This window comes from Dermochelys coriacea, chromosome 3 (genome assembly GCF_009764565.3).
Source record: "Dermochelys coriacea isolate rDerCor1 chromosome 3, rDerCor1.pri.v4, whole genome shotgun sequence".
NCBI classification, from domain to species: domain Eukaryota; kingdom Metazoa; phylum Chordata; order Testudines; family Dermochelyidae; genus Dermochelys; species Dermochelys coriacea.
Genome location: NC_050070.1, coordinates 83215220 through 83242373, shown reverse-complemented (window position 1 = coordinate 83242373; position 27154 = coordinate 83215220). Strand labels below are relative to the sequence as shown.

General features: G+C 42.5%; 1 protein-coding gene across 6 annotated transcripts in view; it reads left to right on the top strand.

The window, feature by feature from the left end:
- SCML4 (Scm polycomb group protein like 4) overlaps positions 1-27154 on the top strand; it is a 111143-nt gene that overhangs the window by 42086 nt on the left and 41903 nt on the right. For all 6 annotated transcript variants that reach the window (XM_038396194.2, XM_043510769.1, XM_043510766.1 and 3 more), the window contains 4 exons: positions 4024-4235; positions 20573-20702; positions 24234-24434; positions 26076-26270. In XM_038396194.2, coding sequence (XP_038252122.2) covers positions 4035-4235; positions 20573-20702; positions 24234-24434; positions 26076-26270 — 727 coding nt within the window. In that variant the 5' untranslated portion in view covers positions 4024-4034. The remainder of the gene's footprint in view (positions 1-4023; positions 4236-20572; positions 20703-24233; positions 24435-26075; positions 26271-27154) is intronic.

The window sequence follows — 27154 nt, the reverse complement described above, 5'->3', positions numbered from 1 at the left end:
AAGCAAATCTTCAGCATTATATTAAAGGCATTTGCTGCATTTAATTGGAATAATTTATATCTGATTATTTTTGCAGCTGGTTGGTGTGACTGTAAATCTAATGAACTGTTAAGATGGCTAGAGCTTTTCATATGGGCTTTTAAATTTAAATACATTAAATAATACAGGGAAGAAAAAGGACCTGATTCTTCTGTAACACCAGTTTTACATCATTTTAAGACAACTGACTTCAGTAGAGATGCTCTTGATTTACACTAATGTAAATGAGAGAGGAATCAGGTTGTTGGTCATCTTTGCAATTAAATGTAGTAATTACAATATATTTATACAGTAGATGAGTTTTTGGTTTTGGTGCATCGGTTCAAATACAAGACCGTGGTATGCAGAAGCCTCTGGGAAGCCAGTACAGACATCAAAAATTTTGATTTTTTTTTTAAAAGTCCTGGCAGATTAAAGAGATCACTAGTTCATAGTCTCATGGACAAAGGACAAAAACTTTATTGCCAACATTTGATGTGCTTCTCGGGCATAAGATAATTGACACTGTAGTAATTACACAAGAACTATGCACAAGGAATCTAGAACAGATGAAATATTATAGCAAGTATGTCAGAGTTATTGCCATTGCAAGTGGAAGAGAATCTTAGAATTCAAACAGAAAGAAGCTGGCAATCCTCCTAAGAAATAGTTATATCATCCACACCAAGGGCTTATGACATAGCTGCCTTTGTGGGTCATTCCCACAGAAGGAATAGAAATCACTAAACAAAACCAAAGAAGACACTGTTTCCCTGTTTCCTGAGGACATTCAGAATTCTATTTACAATACTTGGATCATGAGGAAGTGACAGGCGCCCATCCAGACACTGACAAAGTAAAACACACAGAGCAGCAGATACAGATTCCATGAGGCACGTTCCCCTCAGGCCATTGCAAGAGGTGCTTTTTTGAGAACAGGAAGTGGCTTTGTGATAAGAAAGTCACTGAGGTTCAGAGACAGTATTACGTCATCTGTCCAGCGGTTTCTGCTCATCTGTCCTAACCTCCTTCCTACGTGTATGTTGTTTTCATTGGCAGCTTTAGCGTGTGTGGTTGATTTTGGTTTATTATGCTTTTGGTGTTTGAAAATCAAACATTGGAAACAAAGTCAGTCTCAGACTAGCACACTTTTAGTATGTTCATTACCGTAGCAGCACACTCCCTCCCCCACCATCTTTTCTCCACTTGCCAGTTCCTAGGCCAGTGCTCAGAGAACTTTATGGTTCATAAAACTAACTTCAATAAAATAGACTCTTGATGTGATAGTGTAATACTATCCCAGGGGATGGCTTAGAGCAACTGTATTTTCAGTTGTTGTTAAGGCATTTGTGATCTGAACATTGAAGAGAGAGGGCGTTCTATCAGCACCTGGGCTTTAGAGTGAGGCTCTTGGTGATGGACTTCATGCCAGTGCACCAGGGGCAGGCAAGTGTACATACTGTACAAGAACATAGAAAGTGGTGTTGTCAAGATGATACACTTGTATAATTGCATACCCTGCCATTTGGTTATGCCTTGTGTGGAACACCCTATAGCTTCTATTGTACTTTACTGCTTGGGTCCCAGAAACAACAGTGCTAGGAGCATTAGAAATGCCTAAGGTAGGTAGATAAATACAGAAAAATTTCAATAGTGAGGATCCTTTGACTTACAAAGTCAATTTGTTCTCTGAAGGTACTCAATATAGTCAAGAAGAGAGGGTTCTTTGAATCACATTGACTGTACTGGCTTATTACATGAATCCATTCACATGTTTTTTCTCACTTAAGAGGTTTATTCCTTTAAAATGTCAGATCATCATTTGCATTCACTCCAGGTGATACATACATGGACTGTAACTTCATTGAACAGGTTATTCCAGTATCAGATATCCACTGAACAGCATTTTGTATTCAAATATAAGACATGCAAAGGTTGGAGTGGGGATGTAAGGGCTAATCCAAAGCCCAGTGAAGTCAAAGGAAAGACTCTTTATGGACATCTTTCCATTGGCTCATGGAGTCTCTCCATTGATTTCAGTGGGTTTTGGATCAGGCCCTTATTCCCTGTCATTTTGTCCTTTCTCATAAATGAACAAATACATATGCCAAGTAAAAACCCATGCTACTTTAGGTTTCTGATTGCCTGAGAGTCTCCTGTGTGAAGTATTATTTTTTCAGTCCTTATAAAAAGCAAACTAAAAAGAAAAAAAATAACTTTTTTGTGCCAAACTTTTATGTCTGTGTCTGTGAGTCACACCCAGGATGTTGATATGCTTCATCTTCTGTTTCTTTCCCTTGGAAACCATCTGGTTCTAAGATGATCTGAAATCTCAAGAAGAATTTTTGTTTTGGGTGGCAGTAGAGGATCCAAAGGCATCATTCAGAAAGTATCACAGTAAAAAAAAACATGCACTGTATAAGAAGGAAGGAAAGAAGCTGTGGTGCTACACAGAACCTTTCCATTTGACTCACGCTGTGTTCAACCTGCTGCTTTTAACCCGGCCTCTGTGCAAGAACAACCTGCATATACAGAGGAGATTTTGACTTTGTGTGAAGATAAGATTTACACAGTGGGTTTCCACATAGTTCCTGAGTTAGTGTTGTTCATCTAGGGAACCTAACTGCACCATCCCTGGCCACTCTGTTAATTTAGACACTCTATATTTATCTTACAGCATTTGCTTTGCTCTGGTGTGCGGCATCTACCATCTGCTTGAGAGCGTTGTGTGGCTGGTGTTAAGCACTAATGATTTGTTAACTGGTCAGCAAATCTTACAGTACGACATGGGTCTGTTCAAGCCGAGCAGATCCCCATCATTTTATTAAGACTGTTGTTAACATGTTAAAAGTAAATCTATTTTTGTGGGGTGTTGGGGGCTTTTTGTTTTTCTGATCCAGTAATAAACAGCAACCAAAAAAAATAAGTACAAATAAATGCAGAAATGGGAGTCTTATTTGTCAATCATGTACTCGAAATTTATTTTCAACCTTTTGATTAGGCAAAATATTTTTGGACCTCCATGATCTATTGAGTCCTTCTCTTGCAAACACTTATTGCCAGGCATACTGCTCACTCTTGTAAATAATCCAATTGAAGTAAGTGGGTCTACAGTACTATATTGTCAGCCGTAAGCATTCAAATCACAAACCAGGTCCCCAGAATCATGAGATTTTTAAAAATAATTTGGGAGGGGTTCTTTTTAATTGCCTTCTGCTTTCCTAGCCATGCACTTGGAGCATATTTTCAGGCTTTTCTCTGCTACCATGAGGGCTAGAAATGTATTTTTAACAATGAAAGCTGGGATTCTCATTTTATCATTTGCCTCAGAGAGTGGGGTTTTAAGAAAACCACCAGATATTATGAGAATCATGGTAAAATCACAGTAGTTGGCAACACTGCATTACTAACCAGTAATGGGAGGAATGGGACCTGGATCTGTAGTCCAGAAGAACAAATTGCTGGACAGACAAATATATGAAAATTCAATTTTTTCTTTGGGTTTTCACATCCTTCGTTAGTGGGTTTTTTTTTGCCAGAAGCTGCGAGGAATCTTTTTTATTCCCTCAATATTTTGCATACGTTTGTACACTTAGTTTGTTTATTAAAAGCTGAATGCGAGAAAATGGGCTAGATTCTGGTCCATTAAACCTGCTCAACTCCATCGGCTTCACAGAGTTGTGGGGGAGTGACAGAGCATGGTGACAAAAACCTGCTTATTGTAGTTCGGTAACAGATGCTAGAAAAATTGTAGAGAGTAAATATTTAACCATAATAGTGGAAAATTGCCTTTCTTTAACATACTACCCTTGGTCCCAATCTTACACCCTTTGCTCCTGACAGTAGTTCTTGCACATCAGGTAGTCCCATTTGAAATCAGTGGCACAACTTGTTTGAGTAAGGGTTGCAGTAAGACAAAATAATAAAGTGAAAAAATTGCCTTGACTTTTGCAGGGTTTGAAAAATTATTTTCAATGTAAACAACAAAAAATGCTTGATTTGTAGCTCCTCTTCATATGAGTCACTTGTCCTTGCTGTCTCCAAGACTGGATACGGTTGACATGCAGTCTCCAAGAATACCTGGTAGAAAACGAGGAAGACCCCCACTCCATTCTACTCCGATGAAAATGGCTGTTCACAATCTCTATTCAGCACCATCTGGTTCCTTGCCAGTAGTGAAGATCCCAAAGAAGAGAGGAAGAAAACCCGGGTACAAGGTACATATACTCAACCCTGACACTCCCCAGGTTCCTTTGCCGTTAATGAGTGTGTCTGTTGCTTTAGGATATAGCACAATAGACATAAAATTTGAAATATAAGATAAATGCATCAAAGGCCTTTGTGGTGCAATGCAATAATAGAACAAGAACTAAGCTTCTCTTCATCAAACTGATAAAAAATGGGGGGAAATTGCAAAAATGTTGAAAATGTTTTCATTTGAAAGTATTTGAAAATAACTTATTTTTCAAAAAAAAATTGGGAAATTTTATTCACATTTTTAGTGTTCTGATTTTTTTCTTCCCTCGCCCACTTATTTTTCTTTTTCAACGAGAAAAGAGGAAAGAAACGGGAAATTGGGTGGAAAAAATAGAAGTTTTCATTAAAATAACTTGAAATTTAGGGAAAATGGATTTTTAAAAAAGAAATGTGTATTTTTAGAGAAAAGGCCATTTTTCAATGACATTTTTTGGTTTGAAAAATTGTGCTCAGCTCTCAGTGTAATGCATTACAGCTAGGGTTCCAGGGGAGTGCACTGACAGCTCTCAGAGACTTTGGCGTTTAGATTTCAGAGTAGCAGCCGTGTTAGTCAGTATTCGCAAAAAGAAAAGGAGTACTTGTGGCACCTTAGAGACTAACAAATTTATTAGAGCATAAGCTTTCGTGAGCTACAGCTCACTTCATCGGATGCATTTGGTGGAAAAAACAGAGGAGAGATTTATATACACACACACAGAGAACATGAAACAATGGGTTTATCATACACACTGTAAGGAGATCACAGGTTTCAGAGTAGCAGCCGTGTTAGTCTGTATTCTCAAAAAGAAAAGGAGTACTTGTGGCACCTTAGAGACTAACAAATTTATTAGAGCATAAGCTTTCGTGAGCTACAGCTCACTTCATCGGATGCATTTTACATGCATCCGATGAAGTGAGCTGTAGCTCACGAAAGCTTATGCTCTAATAAATTTGTTAGTCTCTAAGGTGCCACAAGTACTCCTTTTCACTGTAAGGAGAGTGATCACTTAAGATAAGCCATCACCAGCAGCAGGGGGGGGAAGGAGGAAAACCTTTCATGGTGACAAGCAAGGTAGGCTAATTCCAGCAGTTAACAAGAATATCAGAGGAACAGTGGGGGGTGGGGTGGGAGGGAGAAATACCATGGGGAAATAGTTTTACTTTGTGTAATGACTCATCCATTCCCAGTCTCTATTCAAGCCTAAGTTAATTGTATCCAGTTGGCAAATTAATTCCAATTCAGCAGTCTCTCGTTGGAGTCTGTTTTTGAAGCTTTTTTGTTGAAGTATAGCCACTCTTAGGTCTGTGATCGAGTGACCAGAGAGATTGAAGTGTTCTCCAACTGGTTTTTGAATGTTATAATTCTTGACGTCTGATTTGTGTCCATTCATTCTTTTACGTAGAGACTGTCCAGTTTGGCCAATGTACATGGCAGAGGGGCATTGCTGGCACATGATGGCATATATCACATTGGTAGATGCGCAGGTGAACGAGCCTCTGATAGTGTGGCTGATGTGATTAGGCCCTATGATGGTATCCCCTGAATAGATATGTGGACAGAGTTGGCAACGGGCTTTGTTGCAAGGATAGGTTCCTGGGTTAGTGGTTCTGTTGTGTGGTGTGTGGTTGCTGGTGAGTATTTGCTTCAGATTGGGGGGCTGTCTGTAAGCAAGGACTGGTCTGTCTCCCAAGATCTGTGAGAGTGATGGCTCGTCCTTCAGGATAGGTTGTAGATCCTTGATGATGCGTTGGAGAGGTTTTAGTTGGGGGCTGAAGGTGATGGCTAGTGGCGTTCTGTTGTTTTCTTTGTTGGGCCTGTCCTGTAGTAGGTGACTTCTGGGTACTCTTCTGGCTCTGTCAATCTGTTTCTTCACTTCAGCAGGTGGGTATTGTAGTTGTAGGAATGCATGATAGAGATCTTGTAGGTGTTTGTCTCTGTCTGAGGGGTTGGAGCAAATGCGGTTATATCGTAGCGCTTGGCTGTAGACAATAGATTGAGTGGTATGATCTGGATGAAAGCTAGAGGCATGTAGGTAGGAATAGCGGTCAGTAGGTTTCCGATACAGGGTGGTGTTTATGTGACCATCGCTTATTAGCACCGTAGTGTCCAGGAAGTGGATCTCTTGTGTGGACTGGTCCAGGCTGAGGTTGATGGTGGGATGGAAATTGTTGAAATCATGGTGGAATTCCTCAAGAGCTTCTTTTCCATGGGTCCAGATGATGAAGATGTCATCAATGTAGCGCAAGTAGAGTAGGGGCATTAGGGGACGAGAGCTGAAGAAGCGTTGTTCTAAGTCAGCCATAAAAATGTTGGCATACTGTGGGGCCATGCGGGTACCCATCGCAGTGCCGCTGATTTGAAGGTATACATTGTCACCAAATGTGAAATAGTTATGGGTCAGGACAAAGTCACAAAGTTCAGCCACCAGGTTAGCCGTGACAGTATCGGGGATACTGTTCCTGACGGCTTGTAGTCCATCTTTGTGTGGAATGTTGGTGTAGAGGGCTTCTACATCCATAGTGGCTAGGATGGTGTTTTTAGGAAGATCACCAATGGACTGTAGTTTCCTCAGGAAGTCAGTGGTGTCTCGAAGATAGCTGGGAGTGCTGGTAACGAAGAGCCTGAGGAGGGAGTCTACATAGCCAGACAATCCTGCTGTCAGGGTGCCAATGCCTGAGATGATGGGGCGTCCAGGATTTCCAGGTTTATGGATCTTGGGTAGCAGATAGAATACCCCAGGTCGGGGCTCCAGGGGTGTGTCTGTGCAGATTTGTTCTTGTGCTTTTTCAGGGAGTTTCTTGAGCAAATGCTGTAGTTTCTTTTGGTAACTTTCAGTGGGATCAGAGGGTAATGGCTTGTAGAAAGTGGTGTTGGAGAGCTGCCTAGTAGCCTCTTGTTCATACTCCGACCTATTCATGATGACGACAGCACCTCCTTTGTCAGCCTTTTTGATTATGATGTCAGAGTTGTTTCTGAGGCTGTGGATGGCACTGTGTTCTGCATGGCTGAGGTTATGGGCGATGCTGCTTTTCCACGATTTCAGCTCGTGCACGTCGGCGGAAGCAGTCTATGTAGAAATCCAGGCTGCTGTTTCGACCTTCAGGAGGAGTCCACCCAGAATCCTTCTTTTTGTAGTGTTGGCAGGAAGGTCTTTGTGGGTTAATATGTTGGTCAGAGGTGTGTTGGAAATATTCCTTGAGTCTGAGACGTCCAAAATAGGATTCTAGGTCACCACAGAACTGTATCATGTTCGTGGGGGTGGAGGGGCAAAAGGAGAGGCCCCGAGATAGGACAGATTCTTCTGCTGGGCTAAGAGTATAGTTGGATAGATTAACAATATTGCTGGGTGGGTTACGGGAACCATTGTTGTGGCCCCTTGTGGCATATAGTTGTTTAGATAGCTTAGTGTCCTTTTTCTTTTGTAGAGAAGCAAAGTGTGTTTTGTAAATGGCTTGTCTAGTTTTTGTAAAGTCCAGCAACGAGGAAGTTTGTGTGGAAGGTTGGTTCTTTATGAGAGTATCCAGTTTTGAGAGCTCATTCTTAATCTTTCCCTGTTTGCTGTAGAGGATGTTGATCAGGTGGTTCCGCAGTTTCTTTGAGAGTGTGTGGCACAAGCTGTCAGCATAGTCTGTGTGGTATGTAGATTGTAATGGATTTTTTACCTTCAGTCCTTTCGGTATAGAGTACCCAGAAGTCACCTACTACAGGACAGGCCCAACAAAGAAAACAACAGAACGCCACTAGCCATCACCTTCAGCCCCCAACTAAAACCTCTCCAACGCATCATCAAGGATCTACAACCTATCCTGAAGGACGAGCCATCACTCTCACAGATCTTGGGAGACAGACCAGTCCTTGCTTACAGACAGCCCCCCAATCTGAAGCAAATACTCACCAGCAACCACACACCACACAACAGAACCACTAACCCAGGAACCTATCCTTGCAACAAAGCCCGTTGCCAACTCTGTCCACATATCTATTCAGGGGATACCATCATAGGGCCTAATCACATCAGCCACACTATCAGAGGCTCGTTCACCTGCGCATCTACCAATGTGATATATGCCATCATGTGCCAGCAATGCCCCTCTGCCATGTACATTGGCCAAACTGGACAGTCTCTACGTAAAAGAATGAATGGACACAAATCAGACGTCAAGAATTATAACATTCAAAAACCAGTTGGAGAACACTTCAATCTCTCTGGTCACTCGATCACAGACCTAAGAGTGGCTATACTTCAACAAAAAAGCTTCAAAAACAGACTCCAACGAGAGACTGCTGAATTGGAATTAATTTGCCAACTGGATACAATTAACTTAGGCTTGAATAGAGACTGGGAATGGATGAGTCATTACACAAAGTAAAACTATTTCCCCATGGTATTTCTCCCTCCCACCCCACCCCCCACTGTTCCTCTGATATTCTTGTTAACTGCTGGAATTAGCCTACCTTGCTTGTCACCATGAAAGGTTTTCCTCCTTTCCCCCCGCTGCTGCTGGTGATGGCTTATCTTAAGTGATCACTCTCCTTACAGTGTATGATAAACCCATTGTTTCATGTTCTCTGTGTGTGTGTATATAAATCTCTCCTCTGTTTTTTCCACCAAATGCATCCGATGAAGTGAGCTGTAGCTCACGAAAGCTTATGCTCTAATAAATTTGTTAGTCTCTAAGGTGCCACAAGTACTCCTTTTCTTTTGGCGTTTAGAGTATTCCCAGACTGAGACTCCTGAAGACGGAATGTGTCTCTGTCCATGAGATGATATCAGCACAGGGAGGAGCAGTCCCAGCTTCCCCAGGATTCAAACCTGACCTGGAGGAACCTCTTCTAGGAATAGAAGGATAGTTCACATTCTGTCGCCATGCCTTCAGCTCTCTGCTGAGGCTGCCAGCTGTGCTGCTAGTTTGTGTCCTGGGGACACTTGCCAAGTCGCAATTGGACTGAGACCACAGACTTCATTTAAACTAGGTGAGGAGAGAAGATTTAAAACCTGTCGCTGGTAGTGAATTGCAACATTATGCCTTAAGGGTATGTCTACACTAGAATCGTAAATTGACCTATATTAAGTAATTACAGCCACCACAGTAATTACTGCAGTGGTGCATGTCCACACTAACCTCTTTGGGTCTGTGGTGTGTGTCCCCACCAGGAGCACTTCCACCGACCTAAGAGGAGCAGCATGGGGAGCTGAGAGCCTAGGCTCTCAACTCTGCTGGCAGCTAAGCCTGGCTGCCTCACAGGCTCCCGGCAGGCAGGCTGCCCTCCGCTCCCCGTTCCCCACCAGGAGGAAGCTGCCTGGGGCTTTTTGCTCCAACTCCCAGCTGGGAGTGGGGTCTAGCCGCCCAGCTTTCTTGTCAATTTCATGGCTCCAATGTAAGTAACGCAGAGTCTATACAGATGCTGCCTCACCCTAAATAACCAACATAAGCCCTACGCCTCTCGTGGAGGTGGAGTTATATGTCGCTGTAGCGGGGCACTTACATTGGTGGGAGCAAGGCTGACACTGACATAATTAGGTCAACATAAGCTACCTTATGTCAACCTAACTATGTAGTGTAGACCAGGCCCTAGTGAGGACAGCCTCATCTTTAGTTCTTGCTATGAAGATAGTAGACCAAATTTTGCTCTGAATTTGTGGGGAGGGGATTTGGGCTGCTGGAGATTACCAAATGTAGGTCTTTATCGCCAAGGAAGATGCTGCGTATTTGGAGCTAGCCACCAAGCTGTGCCATGGGAAGAGCATGAATAAGGAGAATATGTTCGGAAGTGTAAACAACCTAGTTAGTTAAGTGGGTGTTGTTGGCAGCAGATTGCTCTCTTGTTTTCTCAGTGCATTTTTGAAGGCAGGGAGGTGTATAATGCATGTTTGTTACTCGTGTTACTTTATTTCACCTGGAAAATTATAGACACGCAGGCTGTTTCTGAAAGATGGCAAATTGCCAAAAATTAGAAAATAATAAACTGCTAAAGATCCTATACAGAAACTACAGTGACTCCTGTAAACAGGTAGTGCCTTTTCCAATCTTCCTTAAAGAAAAGCCTAAACACTGGTTAATTATCTTCCTGGGAAACTCTTCTTGCGCCATCCTCTTCTGGGATTTTGTCGTAACAAATACATTTACAATAACGTAAGATTCACCTCAAGCTTTCTTTCCAGGTCTGGCTGCTTCTCAAGCTCCCACTTCAGGGCTGCTCACCCTCGACTTACATTCTCTCTGCTCAAGCTTCTCCTGCTTCTCTTATATCCAGGTGGGATAACGAGCCACTTGGCTCTGTGAGTCAGGAGAACCCACTCAATCCTTTCCGAGCTGAGCCAACAAATGATAACAGGACCGGGTGCCGTGTATGCACACACACTAAAAACAGATTCACCAATGGCTAGAGAACATCTCCCAAGTCCTTTACCCAGTTTCCATAAAAAATTTCCCATTCACTTTTTAAGATTTCACTTTAGTAACATCCTTGTGAATAATGTAAGCGAATGACAAAGTAGCATTAAACACACATCCAGCTCAATTACGGGCTTTGGTGTCCGCTATGGAAATACTGAAGGATTCTATAGTAACTATTCAAAATACTGTAGAAACATTATTACAAATAGTGGTGTTTTGAACAATTACTGTAGGATGCTGTGGTTTATTTATTCTAATATGGGATACTAGCTATTTTCCGGTACACTATTTATTGTTTTATTTAAGAGTTATTATTTATGTGGTGCCAAAAGGGTGCATAATAAATACCAGTGTATTATGTCAGTACACTGGAACTGGAACTTTCTGATTGTTTTACACTAAGTATTTATTAGTAGTAACATTTGTACCCTTGCAGTATGTTTAGACCAAAAAATCTCCAAATGCTCTCCAGTGCTTGGATAATACTAACTCTGCTTTACAGATGGGCAGAGTCACAAACTGATTAAATTATTTGCCCAAGCATCACAACAAGTTTGTGTGTAGAGTTGGAAACAGAACCCAGGTCTCCTGCTGCTACCACTACACTATCTGGCTCCCGTTTCTTAGTACGGTAGCACTGCATTTCAACTTTAATCTGAAAATGTTCTGGCGAATCTATTTCTTCATCCCAGTCCTTCCCCTCCTCAGACTGTAGTTTTAGCAAATACAGAAGACTTTCAGCAAAGAGAAGGAAACAATAACAGGATCTGAAACAATGGAACTGCAAAGTGAGTAGCAGTGGCACTGTTATGAAATATATAATGTAGCCAATCCAAATGTTTAAAAAATTGGATCTTCAATGCCTCCAACCCTGTTGAAGAGAGAGTTTTGTCCCCAAGAGATGTAAAGCGCTGCAGCAGCCAAAAGAAATCAAATAGACTTGTTTCAAATCATCTTTATGTACTGATTCTCCAAGGCATTGAGCACTCTATTATACGTATTTGTCTGGCTTGCATTACTGCAGTAAATGTGCACCACACCATCTTTAATGTATTTATCCTCACAACACCGTTGTGAAGTAGGGAAGTGCCAATATGCCCATTTCACAGATGAGAAGCGGAGGCACAGAGAGGCTAAGTGACTTGTCCATTATCACACAGACAGCCTCTGGAGAAGCAGGGAATTGCACCTGGGTTTCCCAGGTTCTAGACTAATGCCTTAACATTCCTTTATTTCTTCTTCCAATCTCCATTCACTTGAGTGGGAGTTGAGGAGTCTCATTACTTTGTCCAAGTCCTCAGCACTTTCCATGCAGTGACACCTTCAGGGACAGAGCTTTAGCTGTATAAATTATCATAGGTCCATAGATCTGCTCCTCCATTCTGACTGAGCATCAATAAGAGTTTTACATAATTAGCGGAGGATGGTCTGGCAAAAAACATTCCCTCTCCTGGGTCTCAGTGGCTCCACATTTCTTGACAGCATTAGGAGAAGAAAGAAAAGCAAGGAATTGGAGATCATTCATTATTTATGGGATCTGCTTTAACGCAATCATTTCTGGCCTCCAGTGTGTGTGAATGGCATCTGTAGGGACAATGCTATTTCTTGATGCAGGAAGGACAGAAATAAGACATCTTTTTCTAGCTGCTGGCTTAAGTTTCTGAAGTTGACATTCACAGTCTGTAACGTTCAACACATCTGGCCTCATGCTATTTATTTGCTTTATAGGATTTGCACACCAAAGCAATGTTTCTGCTAAGACTCTGTGTATACGGTGTCCTCTGCTGAAGTGCACAGCTTTCAATAAAAACAAACTCTGAGCGCCAGTCAAAGATTACATCTTGTGATGCGTAGCTCTCACTTGATTTAATTAGCTCAGAAATTGTATGACTTTCTGATACCATGAGACTTCTATGCATTTTTAAAAGTGACTCCATGCCCAAATGGCAGACAACCAACTTCTATATAGCAACCAGCGAGCTGCATTATTACAGAACAGATGGACAAATGTTTTCTGAATTTTAGCAAACTATGAATGTACAGCCTGGATTTAAATTTATTTTTGACTGATATTTGAACAACAAAGACATTTTATCATACACAATGTAGAACCTAATGACCCACGGACTTTTTTTACATAGACAGCTATTTACTTTTAGTGTCAACGTGTTTCGAAAGTCCCATACCTCATGTCAACATGCCCCATCATCAAGTGAAATTTTCTCCCTGAGACACTGCTCATTCAGCATCACTCTTGTTCTAAGATTTCATCAGATGTTTTCCTCCTGTTCTAAATGCTTTTCCTTTCTGATTTTGATGACTGTTGCCGTAAATTCTTATCTCAAGTAATTTATAGGGTTAAACAGATTCTGATATGTCTCACTTTTTTTGCCTTTGACATATTGCTCTTTCACTTAACTGGAACAAGTACCCTGTTGGGTGTAGTCTCTTTGTACTGCTATCCTAGTCACTGTATAAACATATCAGAAGTGATATCTAAGCTACATTAAATCTCCAACTCTTGAGTTTTTTAAGGCCCGGCTTGACAAAGCCCTGGCTGGGATGATTTAGTTGGGGTTGGTCCTGCTTTGAGCAGGGGGTTGGATTAGATGACTTCCTGATGTCTCTTCCAACCCTAATCTTCTATGATTCTATGATTAAAGCTGCGATGCAAATCATGACAAATGATGGAGTGAAGTGTTAATGCTGACACTTGATCCATAACTCATTCCAGGTCCATGGGATGTTACTTCAGTATAAGGTAGGGTATGTTTCCAGTAGGGCTGAGTGAATGACTGATTTTTTTAGGAGGGTTGGGGGGGAGGGGTCAGAGACTTAACCAAAAATTCAATTAAAAAATTTGGTTCACTTTGAATTGAAACTGAATTTTTCTTGCTGAGACAATAAAAAAAAATCATTTCAGGTTGAATGAAATGTTTTGCTTGACCTGAAACAAATGTTTTTCAGGTTTTTGCTTGATGTCCTTTTGGGGGTATTTTTTATCCTTTTTATTTGCTTGTTTGTTTTAAAGAAAGTAGTTAAATTTCAAAATGAAACATTTTGAAACAAAAAGTCAAAATGTTGTGTTTCAAAATGGCTGAAACAAACTATTTTGACTTTTTAAAAAAATCTTTTTTTCCCCAGTACAATATTATTCACCGGATTCAATCCCAAAATTGCAAATAGTTTTGGCATCTGAAAAAAACCCTTTTAATTTAATTTACTATTTGCTGAAAAAAATTCTCCCAGCTCTAGTTTTCATTACCTTCTGGTTGGAGACCTCTGGCAATATCTCTAGTTTGTGTAACAAGCATGGGCCCTGATTCCACAGTCAGATTTACAAAGGTGCACCCTTGAACATACTGAGCCAATGAGCCCCATTGACTTCAGTAAGCCTCCACGTGGTGCCACTTTGGGGAACCGGAATTACAGCCTGAAAGCCCAGTTCTGCAACCTTACGTGATGCTGAGTAGCACTTATTCATCTGTTGATCTCATTGACACCAACATGACACCTCATGAGTATAAGTACTACTCAATGGGAGGCAAAGTTGCAGAAATAGGCTCTTACTATTACTTAGAAGGGGGTATTTATTTTCTTCCCTTGTTCTTCAAAGAGTAGGAATTCCTAGAGGAAAAATGTGTCCCGGAAGTGTCCAAAGTGAATGCCAGAAGTGTAGGGCGGATGGTCCCTCAGTAAGGATTCTGGACTGAGACTCAGGGGACCCAGGTTTAATTCTCTGCTATGCCACAGCCTTCCTGTGTGACCTTGGGCAAGTCACTTAGGATAACACTTTCAAAGGTATCAAACTTAGCAGCCTAAGTTCCATTTTCAAAAGCCACTTAGGAGCTGAAGTCTCACTGAAAGGCAATGGAACTTAGGGTATGTTTACACTGAAATTACAAACCTGTGACTGGCCCATGCCAGCTGGCTCGGGCTGAGGGGCTGTTTAATTGTAGTGTAAACATTTGGGCTCAGGCTGGAGCCTTGGCTCTAGGATTCTGTGAAGTGGGAGGGTCCTAGAGCTCCGGCTGCAGCCTGAGTCCATAGGTCTACACCGCAATTAAACAGCCCCTCAGCCTGAGCCTGACCCGAATCAGGTCAACCACAGCAGTCTAATTGCAGTGCAGACATACCCTAAGGCTTCTAATTGCCTAGATCACTTTTGAAAATGGCACTTAGACTCCTAAGTCACTTAGGCATTTTTTTTAAATGTTACCCTTAGTCTTTCTGTGACTCAGTTTCCCACCTGTAAAATAGGGATAATAGCACTTCCCTACCTCAGAGGGGATTGCAAAGATAACATGTTAAGGATTGTGAGGTGCTCAGATACTATGGCTGGGAGGGCATATAAGTACCTAAGACAGATAGACAGACTGTTGACAAAATAGACGGTATGCTTTGTATGTGTAGACTTTTTAGGTGAAATCCTGGCCCCAGTGAAGTCAATGATAAAACTCCCCCTGATTTCTATGGGGACAGGATTTCATCCTTTGTGCACAAAGGCCCCAGTCCTATAAAGATTACTCAAGCTAAATGTCCATTGGTTTCAACTGGTCAAATCCTGGCCTCGTTAAAACCAATGGCAAAACATTAGCTCAATTCCCTGGCAAAGCTTTTGAAAATTTGTTCCTATGTGCTGAACATTCGTAACAATACATATTTGGGGCCAGATCCTCAGCTATGTCTCTGTTGTGCTTGCTCACGTGAGTGGACCAGAGGAGGGGAGCATACTGCAAGTGGCTTTCTGTCAGCAGTGCAAGCTGGAGAAGTCTGAAGACTGCTCTAATCTGTATTGGCGGGATGAGCTCAGGATCCATTGAAGCATTATACATTGTGACAGAGAATCTGCCCAGAAAACTAAGAATGCCTTCCCTCTCTTTCCTTAATTCTCAGCGAATGGTGGCATAAGTAATGGGTTGGCTATATTAATAAAGCACCCCATGACCCAGTGCCTTTCTTTAAGGCAAAATGTACAGTACCACTAATGTAAAATGCTCACTGACATCAATGACACTTATGCCTGAATAAGAAATATACGATCAGGGCATGGATCTAATTTACATACTGTATCATCCATTGGATTGGTTTAACTACTGAACATTCTGCCCCCGAATCATTTGCTCTGACATTTCCACTAACCTGTTGTCATAGTGGTTGGGGCATGGCTAGATATATGCCCACGAATCATTCATGAGCTTTCATTTTGACTCTGTGCATAAAATATATTTGAATGATTTACAGGGAGGATTTTCCATATATTCTACACCATTTCAACACATTTGCTCTGACTGTCTGGTTCTCTCTCTTTTTCATTTTTCTTCCACATCTGCCCTATTTTCTTCACAAACTCACAGTCTGTCATGGGTTTTGTTAGATTTCCAATAGAACAGAGTCAGGCCAATAAAAGAAGAGTGTTAGTATTAAATATTCAGAGACTCATGGACAGCAATAACTCAGACTGAGATACTCAGCCTCCAAAGGCATTTAAGCTTCAGCAGCACTGTTACTATATCATCTCCTGTAATCTTGCCATTACTTTATTATGGTCTAAGTATAAAATTCCCCCCTTCCTTCCCCCTAGAAGTGGCATTTATTTGTACCTCGATGCTTTAGTGCAAATTCAGTTTTAATTAGATTTGCAGAAAACTGTTCACTAAAACTGAAAGAAAGAGGCCTCCAAACTAGTGAGCTCACAGTGGTTTAGTACCCTGTTTATTTGCTCTTAAGCACCAGCCTGAATGCACCGATGAGGATGAAGATGCAGAAGAAAACGTTAAAGATGCATAAGCTGACAGATCTGCAGCGCTCACCTCATGAAGGGCTCCTGTTAAAGTGATTCAGGAGGCTTGAGTTCTTGGGGGTTGGGGGGACTAGCCTGTGTGAGTCAAGTTTGAGGCCAGCCTGCTGTGAGTCACTAAGAAGGACAAACAGCCAAACCACAAATAAAGTACTACTTTTGGGTACCCCTTCTCCAAAACAAAAACAAACAAACCAAATCAGACTGAGTAGGATTGCCAGCCCTCCCGTATTGGCTGGGAGTCTCCTGGAATCGGAATCAATCTCCTGGTAGCTACTGAAACCACTCCAGATTTTAATAGCCACTACAAGTCAGTTCTGCGACACAGCTGGGCTAAGGGAGCCTCCCTTCCTGCCCTGGCTCCATTCAGCTCCCAGAAGCAACTGGCATCTCCCTCTGGCTCCTAGACGCATAGGCGGCCAAGGGGTCCCTGCACACTTCCCCCATCCCGAGCACCAACTCCGCAGCTCCCATTGACTGGGATCCATAGCCAATGGGAGCTGTGGGGGCGGTGTCTGCAGGCAGGGCAGTGCATAGAGGTGCCTGGCCTCCCCTGAGCCTAGGAGCCGGACATGCTGGCCGCTTCCAGGAGCCACCGAGGTAAGCACTGCCTGGAGCCTGCACCTCTTACCCACTCCCAACCCCAACTTCCTGCCCCAGCCAGGTGAAAGTGAGTGAGGGTGGGGGATGGAGCGAGTGGGGAGCAGAGCCTTGGGGAAGGAGTGGGGCCTCAGGGGGCATAGCAGGGGAGGGACAAGGGTGTTTGCGTCTGTGCAATTAGACAGCTGCCAACCCTAACTGAGAGAAGGAGCACAGAACTCCAGCATGAGGAACACTATAAGTTTTGTAGAATCAACCCACACTACCATGGATAAACTAACAATTTCACTTTCTGCCTTACCACATTCTGCAATCCCAAACCAGCTCCAGCTTAAGACTTTCCAACGCTTATCCTCCTCCTCCCCACCGCCATTGATTTTAATGGTTTAAAAATCACCAGTGGCTCTGAGCAAACTTTCTCAATTCTAATTTTAACACCCAAAGGTTCTCTAAGTGTTGAATTGAGCATAAGGCTGCTAGAGAATGGACCAGAATGAATCACCTGACCTGCCTAGCTCCCTGCAGGCCTGACCTGTGCATTGACTTAAATCAGGAGCGGCCATGTTTTATAACCGGATATCACAGCAAATTTAAAACTGGTGAAGGAAATGCTTTTTAAAACAATGAACAATTAGCCTGTAGAGCTCATTGCCACAAGATCTTATCAGGACCAAGAGCTTAGCACGCTTCAGAAATGGATTGAACAATTAGGCCCTGATTCAGCAAAGCACTTAACCAATTCTTAACTTTTAGCACATGTTTAAACCCCCTCTTCCTCCATCGACTTAAGTGGCATTGATCATCTTACTTGTTTATAAAACACCAGGCACCCCTCTAGTACTATATATGGATCATTATTTATCATAATGAATAATGACACAACTAACATCACAGTAGCCCATTTAATCAATGAGCTAGTTGAGCCACTGTACAAAATGCTAATATACAATATTTCATGCCCACACTTGCGCATCCTGCTGCCCCATGAACCTGGCCAAAAAAAAAAGTAGGCAATAGTAACTCTGCAATCATCTCATAAATATTTCAGCTCCTTTGAATGTGCTAGTCAATCCCATGATTTTGATTTTGCACCAAGGGCCACTAAGTATACCAAATGCAGGGGCTTTTGCTTTGTGTCTTCACATTAAGACTGAATGAAAAGTAATCGCAATAGTATTATTGTTCTATAGTACCACAAATGAGCTTGTCTCTTTCCAGCTAGCAAGGAGATGAAGTCGCTGCCTTAAAGAGCTCACAGTCTAATCAGACAACAGAGGGGATTGAGGTACAAGAAAGAGCACAGTGATGAAGTTTAGATTTGATTTTATTAGGTATATATTGTATCAAGCATTCTGGAGCAAGACTAGGTTTTAGAAACCTCATGAAGAAGTGTGTTTTAAGGAGGGGTAATTGGCTGTATGGCAGGCTGGGTCAGGTAGATAGTTCCAACAGAAATTGCTCCAACTGCAACAGGAAGTTGGGGTTTTTTTTATTGAGAACAAAAATGTATTTGCTTCTAGGGGAGGTGGTGTGGCCTAGTGGATACGTCCCTGGCCTGGGATTCAGGAGACATGGGTTCAATTGGCCCATACTCACCCAACTCTGCTGCTGGATGACTGTGGGCCAGTTGCTTCCCTTTTCTGTGCCTCGGTTTTCTCAGCTGTAACAACAGCCATACTAGGGCTGACTGCTGGTCCATCTAGCTCAGTAAATTGTCCTCTGACAGTGGCCAATGCCAGGTGCTTCAGAGGGAATGCACAGAACAGGGCAATTATCAAGTGATCAACCCCTTGTCATCCAGTCCCAGCTGCTAGCAATCAGAGGGACACCCAGAGCATGGGGTTGCATCCCTGGCCATCTTGGCTAATAGCTCTTGATGCAACTATCCTCCATGAAGTTATCTAATTCTTTTTTGAACCCAGCCATACTTTTGGCTTTCACAACATCCCTGGCAACGAGTTCCACAGGTTGGTTGTATGTTGTGTGAGGAAGTAATGAGTATACCACTGATCTCTTCTGTAAAGTGCTTTGAAACCTACTGATGAAAAGTGCAATATAAGAGCTAGATGGTGGTATTATTACACAACTAAGCTCAAGAGATGCTGAAGCAATAATTTTGCTAAAGCAATAATTGGAATGAATCTGTATTTGGGGCATGATCCAAAGTCCATGAAATACAATGGAAAGACTCTTATTGAGTTCAGTGGATTTTGGATCAGACTCCTGATCCAGCTGTTTTTACCACCGTGATGAAACAAAGTGGTGGCTGTTTTAAGCATTTGCAACCATTGGCAGATACCTGTCTTATCAATAAATTGTTGGACAAGACAAGTCTTTATCAAAGAGTGTCTGTCTCTCCACAAGATCTTGGTCATGGTTTGGGGTTGCAGCTAATGGTACCGACTTCCTTAGAGGCTAAAGGATGCTTTGCATACCTTCGCTGGTTTGGGTGAAGGTTCGTAGGCAGCGACGTCCCTTATAATGAGTATGGACGTTAAAGCTGTTTAATTTTCCCCAAACTATTGTTCTCTAGCATTTTGAAGTTTCATGTGATGGAGAATAGCCAATATTCAGTCATGTACTCTTGAAGCTTATCACTATATCAAAAGAAAAAATGAGGGTGATGCTTTCAGGGCCCATATATCATCATGCCAGTACTCTTTAATTACAAGGTAACCAGCCATCATTTGATTGGATAGACATTGCCAGGGTAATTGCACTGTATTATTACATGGTAAATACTCACCGAGCTTATGGGTATGTCTACACAGCAAAAAACCCCTCTCCCCTTGCTAGTCTTCAGAGCCCCAGCTCCAGTCCAAGCCTGACCATCTACACTGCTATATTTAGCCCTGTAGTGTGAGACCTGTGAGCCAGAGTCAGTTGATCTGGGCTCTGAGACTTACTGCGGCAGTTCTTGTTTTGCTGTGTAGATGAACTCTTTGTCTCAAAATCATACCACAAGTTAGCAGGATTAATAAGTGTAACTACATAGCAACTGACATTTACTAGATAGTAAAAACATGATACTAACCCATAAACCATGTTAAGAGTCAAATCCCATTTTCATTAGCCCCACTTGAGTCATTGAGTTTTGCACTAGATTTACACTTGTGTAACTGAGAGCAAAACTTGGCCCTAATTTACTATGTAGAAAAAGAGCCCAATTCTCTGCTGCTTTGAGCCTCGGCTAGTTATTTAAACCTGAGTAAAGTGTGTGTAAAATGCCCCATTGCAATGTGTTTGATTTTACACCCTCTTTGCTCAAGTGTAGATAAGTACACAGTGGGGCTATAATACTGTATCCTGCTACTTAAAGTGTTACTGCTCATTGCAAATCAATGTCAGTATCTTTTAGTCCATTATGTTTCAAAGAGTGAAAGGAGTCTCTTGGCTGGAAGTAAAATGATGCGAGAGCAAATTGCTAATAAGTGGGAGTTCAGTGGAAGTGAAATGTGAGGGATAAAAATAAAATGCACTGTATATATTTTCATTACCCAAATTGGTTATGTCTTGCAGCTGAAGTCGCGTGTTCTGATGACTCCTTTAGCAATCTCTCCTCCAAGAAGCACACCAGAACCTGATATTAGTTCAATCCCTCAGGATGCAGCTACAATACCCAATTCAGCTGCCCCACAAGCTCTCACTGGTATGTTGAATCAAATGCTGCATTGCAAAGCAGTGGGAAGGTACAGTAGTTTGATAGTCAGATATATGTGCTTTCTAAAACAAACTTAATCCCTGAAAAATGCAGACTGAAGGATTTAGTACGTTTGCCAACTAAACTGATTGCTAAACACACAGAGCAGAGATGGAGCACGTTGCCTTGTGAGCTGAAACTTTTTATAAGACTGTACATTCAGGAGTGCTGGAACAATTTGTGCAGTGGGGGTGCTGAGAGCCACTGAAATAAACCGTAAACACTGTGTTTGATGAAAACCACTTCACCCCTAGTTCCAGCACCTACGTGTACATTTTGACTGAGTAGTTTGAGGGTTGGCTAAGAGAGTCAGTGGACCTGATTCTCCTTTGCCCTGCACCTTGTATAGTCATTTCCACCTGTGCAAAGTTCAGGTAAAACAATATCATTCTGATTTTGTAGCATTTTATACACCCTTTGAATAGGTGCGAATACCTATACAAGGTACAGAGAAGTGGAGACTCAGGCCCATGTATAGAAGTCCTGCTTCTGTGTTTTTAATCCAGGTTTGGAATAGATCTCAAATCTATTCCCCATGAATAAATATATCAGCCTCTCCCATGCACTTGCATTTCTAATATCAAAGTTGCACTGGCATTGATGAAGCAATAACCGGAATCAATGGTGTAGTGTGAACCTAAGGCATCTGTTAACTTAATTTTGGGAAAAGAAGAAACGTACATTTATTGGAGAGGGAGGAATGTGATCTAAGGACTCTGGGTGAGATTCTCAGCTGGTGTAAACCAGCATTGGTCCATCAAAGTCACTTACACGGACTTATACCAGCTGAGGGTCTGGCCCTTTCTATCTGACAAGATTTAATGATTTATGGAAAATAGGGGCCTGATTCTCTTCCCACTGACGTTCGAGTTATCAGAAATAACCATTCAAGTCATATAAGTGAGAGGAGAATCAGGCCATAATTTGGAGGGTGGATTTATCCTGAGACTTCGATACAGAAACAGGTTTGATAATGCTAGATATAAAAAAAACCAAAAATCCTCCTTAGCTCAGGCATGCAAAGGAAAAATCTCCCTTCTTCTTTGGTAGCATTCTAATAAGAATATAATATTTTGCACATATTTAATTCCTTACATTCTGGATCACAAAGTGCTTTACATATATTAAATAACAGAGCTTCACAATACCCTGGTGAGATAGATATTGCTATTCCTAATTGACAGGAGGCTAAGGTGAAGCACAACGGTGAAGTGACTTCTTCAAGTCTGTGGCATTGCTGGGAACAGAGTTCATGAAACTTGAGCTCCTAAATCATTTAGGCCCTTTTGAAAAATTCCCTCTAAGTCTCTTGAAAGTTAGGAGACTAAATGTTATCCAGGAGACGCCTCCTTCCACCAAATCCTTCTTATTCATTCTTATGACCTAGAATTGGGTGCTGCAAATGACCAAATCTAGTTTTAGGCAAATGAAACAGATCCCAGAGTCAAATTCAGAAACACACACACAGATAGAAATTGAGTCTTGATATTCTGTTTTATCAGAGGTTCCCCAATGGTGGATGAACGTTTTTGTGGGGGGGGGGAGCACGGCAGGGCCCGGGCCAGCCCCCACGGTGGGTGGGGAGGGAGTGCCACCCAGTCCTGCTCTTCTGCTAGCTCTGCTCTGGCTCCACCCCACCAGCTGCAGCCCCAGCTCCTGGCCCTGCCCCAGCCTCAGCCCTCGACCATGGCCCAGCCACAGCTCCACACCTGGCCATGGCCCTGCTCCTGGCCCCACCCCCAGCCTCTGTTTCCTGCCCTGGCCCCACCTCCAGCCTCAGCCCTGGCCATGGCCCCCTTATCCCTATCTGTGGGCCCCCTTCCCCCTAGGAGCCACAGCCCTGCTCCCAGCCCCAGCTCTGGAGGGGGCATGCACAGGGGTAAGGGGGGGGCACGACCCTGAAAAGTTTGGGGACCACTGTATTATATCTTATGTTGTATTTGATTAGTAAATCTATAGTATAAGAGCTCTCCATAGCTCATACACCCTGCTTATATTTTTAACTATATTGCATCTTTCTGTGTACAGCACTGTGAAGATATAAAGCACTATGTAGTGTTAAGTATTATTGCTATTATATTCATATTTGCCCAGGATTTATTGCTGGAGTCCTTCCTGTTGTTCAGTACGAGTGGCTATATCATAACCATTAGAGTGCACTGTGACATTAGCATTAGATTTTCATTAGGGTGATGCAAACTGTACATTCCTTCCAACATTACACAGCTGTCACCATGTCCTCCACTATGTTTGATATTTGTTGTCACAGACCCGATTTCTGTCAGAGGATGATGTTATATTGCCTGGAAGATGAGAACTCCAGCACACTCAGTCAGCTATTACAATATATCTTACTTTAGATTTACCCAGGCCTTGTCTTACTCACCATTGGCTCGTCTATAGTCACCCTGAAACTGAGACAACCTCCTGCATGCTTAAACAAGGCTCCTGCTAGCCAGGTGCTAACAAGGATTACCTTGGTATAGCTGGGGCCTCTAACTACGTTATAAACCATTTTACAAAACGATGCTGCAGGACGCTTCAACGTGTGGCAGCCTACACGCAGGTTTAGTTCCAGCAGCGCCCTCTGTTGGGGAGCTACCCATCCTAGTACTGTCATCCTTATTCTCTACTTCTCTATTCAAAACATTTACAATATAGGGGCAAACTTTCGCCCTCGCTTCTCTGAGGGCTTGGGATGGGGGCAGTTGAGTATGTGGAGTGAACTATTCTGCCTTTGCAGGGTATGATGGCTCCTGAGGAGCTTGCAGGCAGCACAGTCCACAGGTCTCTTCACTTCTGCTTTGGAAAGGCTCAACACGTAAATCTCCCAGACAGTGCCTGTTGCAGGATAGCAATTTGTGTACACAGTCCCGGGGCCTAGTCGGGCCCGCACTCTGCCCAAAAATCACCCCTAGCGACCACCTTTCTGAGGCTTGCATGCAGGACCCCCTGAGGTGTACAGATCACATTGCTAGCTTGCCCTCACCCTCTTTCCCATACACAGCCCCACTGCAGATCTTAAAATGGTGCAGAGGGCCTTCCTGTGGGGCTTCTAAACTCCAGGCTTAATTTCACTCCAAGTGAGAAACTTTTCACAGTGTCATTGGTCATATGACACAATCAGGTAGAAGCAGAAAGAATCTGAGCTCAGGAGTCTGTGACAGTCCCTGTGAGCTGGCACAGAGACAGAACTTGGCACAGCATGACGGTTTTAATATCGCACATGACTCAGCCTTCCCTAATTGCAGGTGACTTGTCATCACTTATCCAAATATATACAGGGCCAATTTCTGCTTGCTTTACTCATCCGATGGGAGTAAAACCAGCAGCATTTAGTCATTTTGTCACTGCGCATCATGATATTTCACACTGGAAAGGGCTCTTAATTAAATATCATGAAATTTACAAAACCAGAAAACAGGGTTGGTTGTGATGTGAATATCTTTTAACAACTGTGTTGGGATTTTGTGTCTACAGTCTGCATTTACGTCAACAAACAGGCAAACATGGGGCCATACCTCGAGAGGAAAAAAGTGCAACAGCTTCCAGATCACTTTGGGCCTGAAAGACCTTCCATGGTCCTACAGCAGGCAGTGCAGGCATGCATTGACTGTGCACATCAGCAAAAGACCGTCTTCTCACTTGTCAAGAAGGGCTATGGAGGCGAGATGGTGTCAGGTAAAACATTTTAAAAAGGCTTAGCAATAAATCTGAAAGTGCTATAAAATCATAACCTTTCTTCTAATCTCAAGGTCATATCAGCATTATTCAGATCGTTGGGCCAGCCTCATTTCCATCCATAGACGTTAGGAGTAACTCTACTGAAGTCAATGGAATTGTACAGACTTGAGATTAGAATTAGGCCCCAGGTATACAGTATATTGGCACAAGAGACTACAGGATCTGTTTTTGGAATGGCTGTGAAGTGATGGTCTCAAGTTGCAGTGGGGGAGGTTTTGGTTGGATATTAGGAAAAACTTTTTCACTAGGAGGGTGATGAAGCACTGGAATGCGTTACCTAGGGAGGTGGTGGCATCTCCTTCCTTTGAGGTTTTTAAGGTCAGGCTTGACAAAGCCCTGGCTGGGATGATTTAGTTGGGGATTGGTCCTGCTTTGAGCAGGGGGTTGGACTAGATGACCTCCTGAGGTCCCTTCCAACCGTGATATTCTATGATTACACAACCTAGTTCTTGTTATTGACAGAACACATCATGTGTTTGAAAATGTCACTTGTTTGGCCCAACAAAACCCTTTCTGGGCTTGGAATCTATGAGAGTTATCTTCTGGCTTAGCACTGAAAAGCCCACCTTTAATTCCACAGGAGGTATAAAGTTCCTTATTCTAAAATAAAATCTCTCTCTAAGCACAAGCCTATGGACATACTGAGTGAAATCCTGGTCTTATGTAAATTCATGGAAAAATTCCCATTGACTTCAACAGGGTCAGAATACCACGCATCGGCTGTGAGGCTGCCAGTAAAAATCAAATATCAAAAGCACTTCAATTTCCTATCTCATTTTAAATTAGTTTCCCTTTGTCTTCTCACTTTTTTCCTGGTTCAAGAGGTTTTTTTTAATCAAACAGTGGGAAAAGAAGCAGTACAGGGGAAACAAAAGGACTGGACTAACATGGGCTGTGTATTAAATTTAATTGTACTGTGACAAACAGCATTATCCATTTGCTTAAGCTATATGCATTATGGGTGGGTCACATACTACTCCTAGGTAAAACACCCATTGACTTCAATGGTACAAGATTGCCCTCTGTGTACAATCGATGGGCCAGATCTGCTCTCAGCCATGCCCATGGAACCCCAATGGAGAATAAAATTTGGGCCCATGTCTGGGGCAGCTAAGAGTGGAGATCACTGTGAACTGAAGGCTTAGAATGAATATCTTTTATATAGCAGGAGGTTTGGGTTGCAGCTTTGGAACAACGGAATAAAATAGAATGCATCCGATGAAGTGATCTGTAGCTCACAAAAGCTTATGCTCAAATAAATTTGTTAGTCTCTAAGGTGCAACAAGTACTCCTTTTCTTTTTGAGCCACAAAGTTTGTCTTCAGATCTGATCTTCATCAAAGTCCTGGCAGGACTAGTGTTTGAGGTTAGTCCATTACAGAGGTCAGGGTCAGCTGCAAAATGTGGATCTGGATCTAGGTTCGGATTGTGGTTCGGATCCCTCTCTATGGAAAATACTCTATGCAACCAAAACAAACATTGCCTGGAACCATTTTCATATGCCATTAAAAAGACTTCTCAGACTGTTTTGCTCCCATGCATCGTTGAGTGTACTGAATTGTCCTCACTTGCTTTTCAGTTTCTGCTTCGTTTGATGGGAAGCAGCACCTCCTGAGCCTGCCAGTAGTGAACAGCATTGGCTATGTCCTGCGCTTCCTCAAGAAGCTCTGCCGCAGCCTACTGTGTGACAATCTCTTCAGTAATCAGCCTTTCCCACAGTATAGCAGCACCTCTGGAAACCCAGCACAGTATGAGAATGGAAGACTGGAGTCAGGTGGGTTTCTATTCAACTACTGTTAAAGATGTGAGGAAGACCAGTGAAAATGAGGCTGTCCTCCTGGAGCCCTGGGTTTGCTAATGGACTTCTGGTTCTCTTCTAGAGGCCATTTCCTCAGCAAAGGAAGCAGCTCGCTATACAGTAAAGCTTCAGATAGTCAGATCACTAGCTCATTTCTAGTATACCCAGTTCTCTCATAACACCTATGGGAAACTCCCAGCTGATAATGGCTTGGTTGATGGGCAGTAGGGACTATAGTAATCTATCTTATGTGTTCACTTTTCACCTCAGTGACCTGACACTAGCTACCATGTGCTTGCTATCCCTGTTCAACCTCGTACTCCCTGTCCTCTGATTGTTTGTTATACCTGTCTGTTGCTTCTTGTCTTCATTTAAAGGTTAAACTCTTTGATGGTCTCTTATTATGTGTTTGTGCATTACCGATCCTGACTTGGGCCCCTGGGTGTTACCGCAATGCAAATAAGAAATAAGAACCATAATTAATAATGTGCACTCTGGAATATTATGTTTCTACAATTAGCTATGTGAGTGTTTCTTCTTAAAACTACTTGTTTTGCAACTGATTCTTGAAAGAATGTGGTCTACCCAGCACTATATGCAAGGCAGCAATATTTTTTGTGGGGCCGTGCAAAGGATCTGTACTTCAGATTTGTCTACACTAGGATTTTTTAAACCCATAATACCCAGTGAGTGCAGCTTCACAGATGGAAGCAAGGATGAAGGCTGCAGTGTAGACAGGGCTTAGATGTAGTGTAACTGCTCCAGAGCATCACCAGTTGGGAATTACAGGTCCAGAAATCCCAGCGTCCTCACAGCCGATGCGTGATATTCTGACCCTGTTGAAATCAATGGGAATTTTT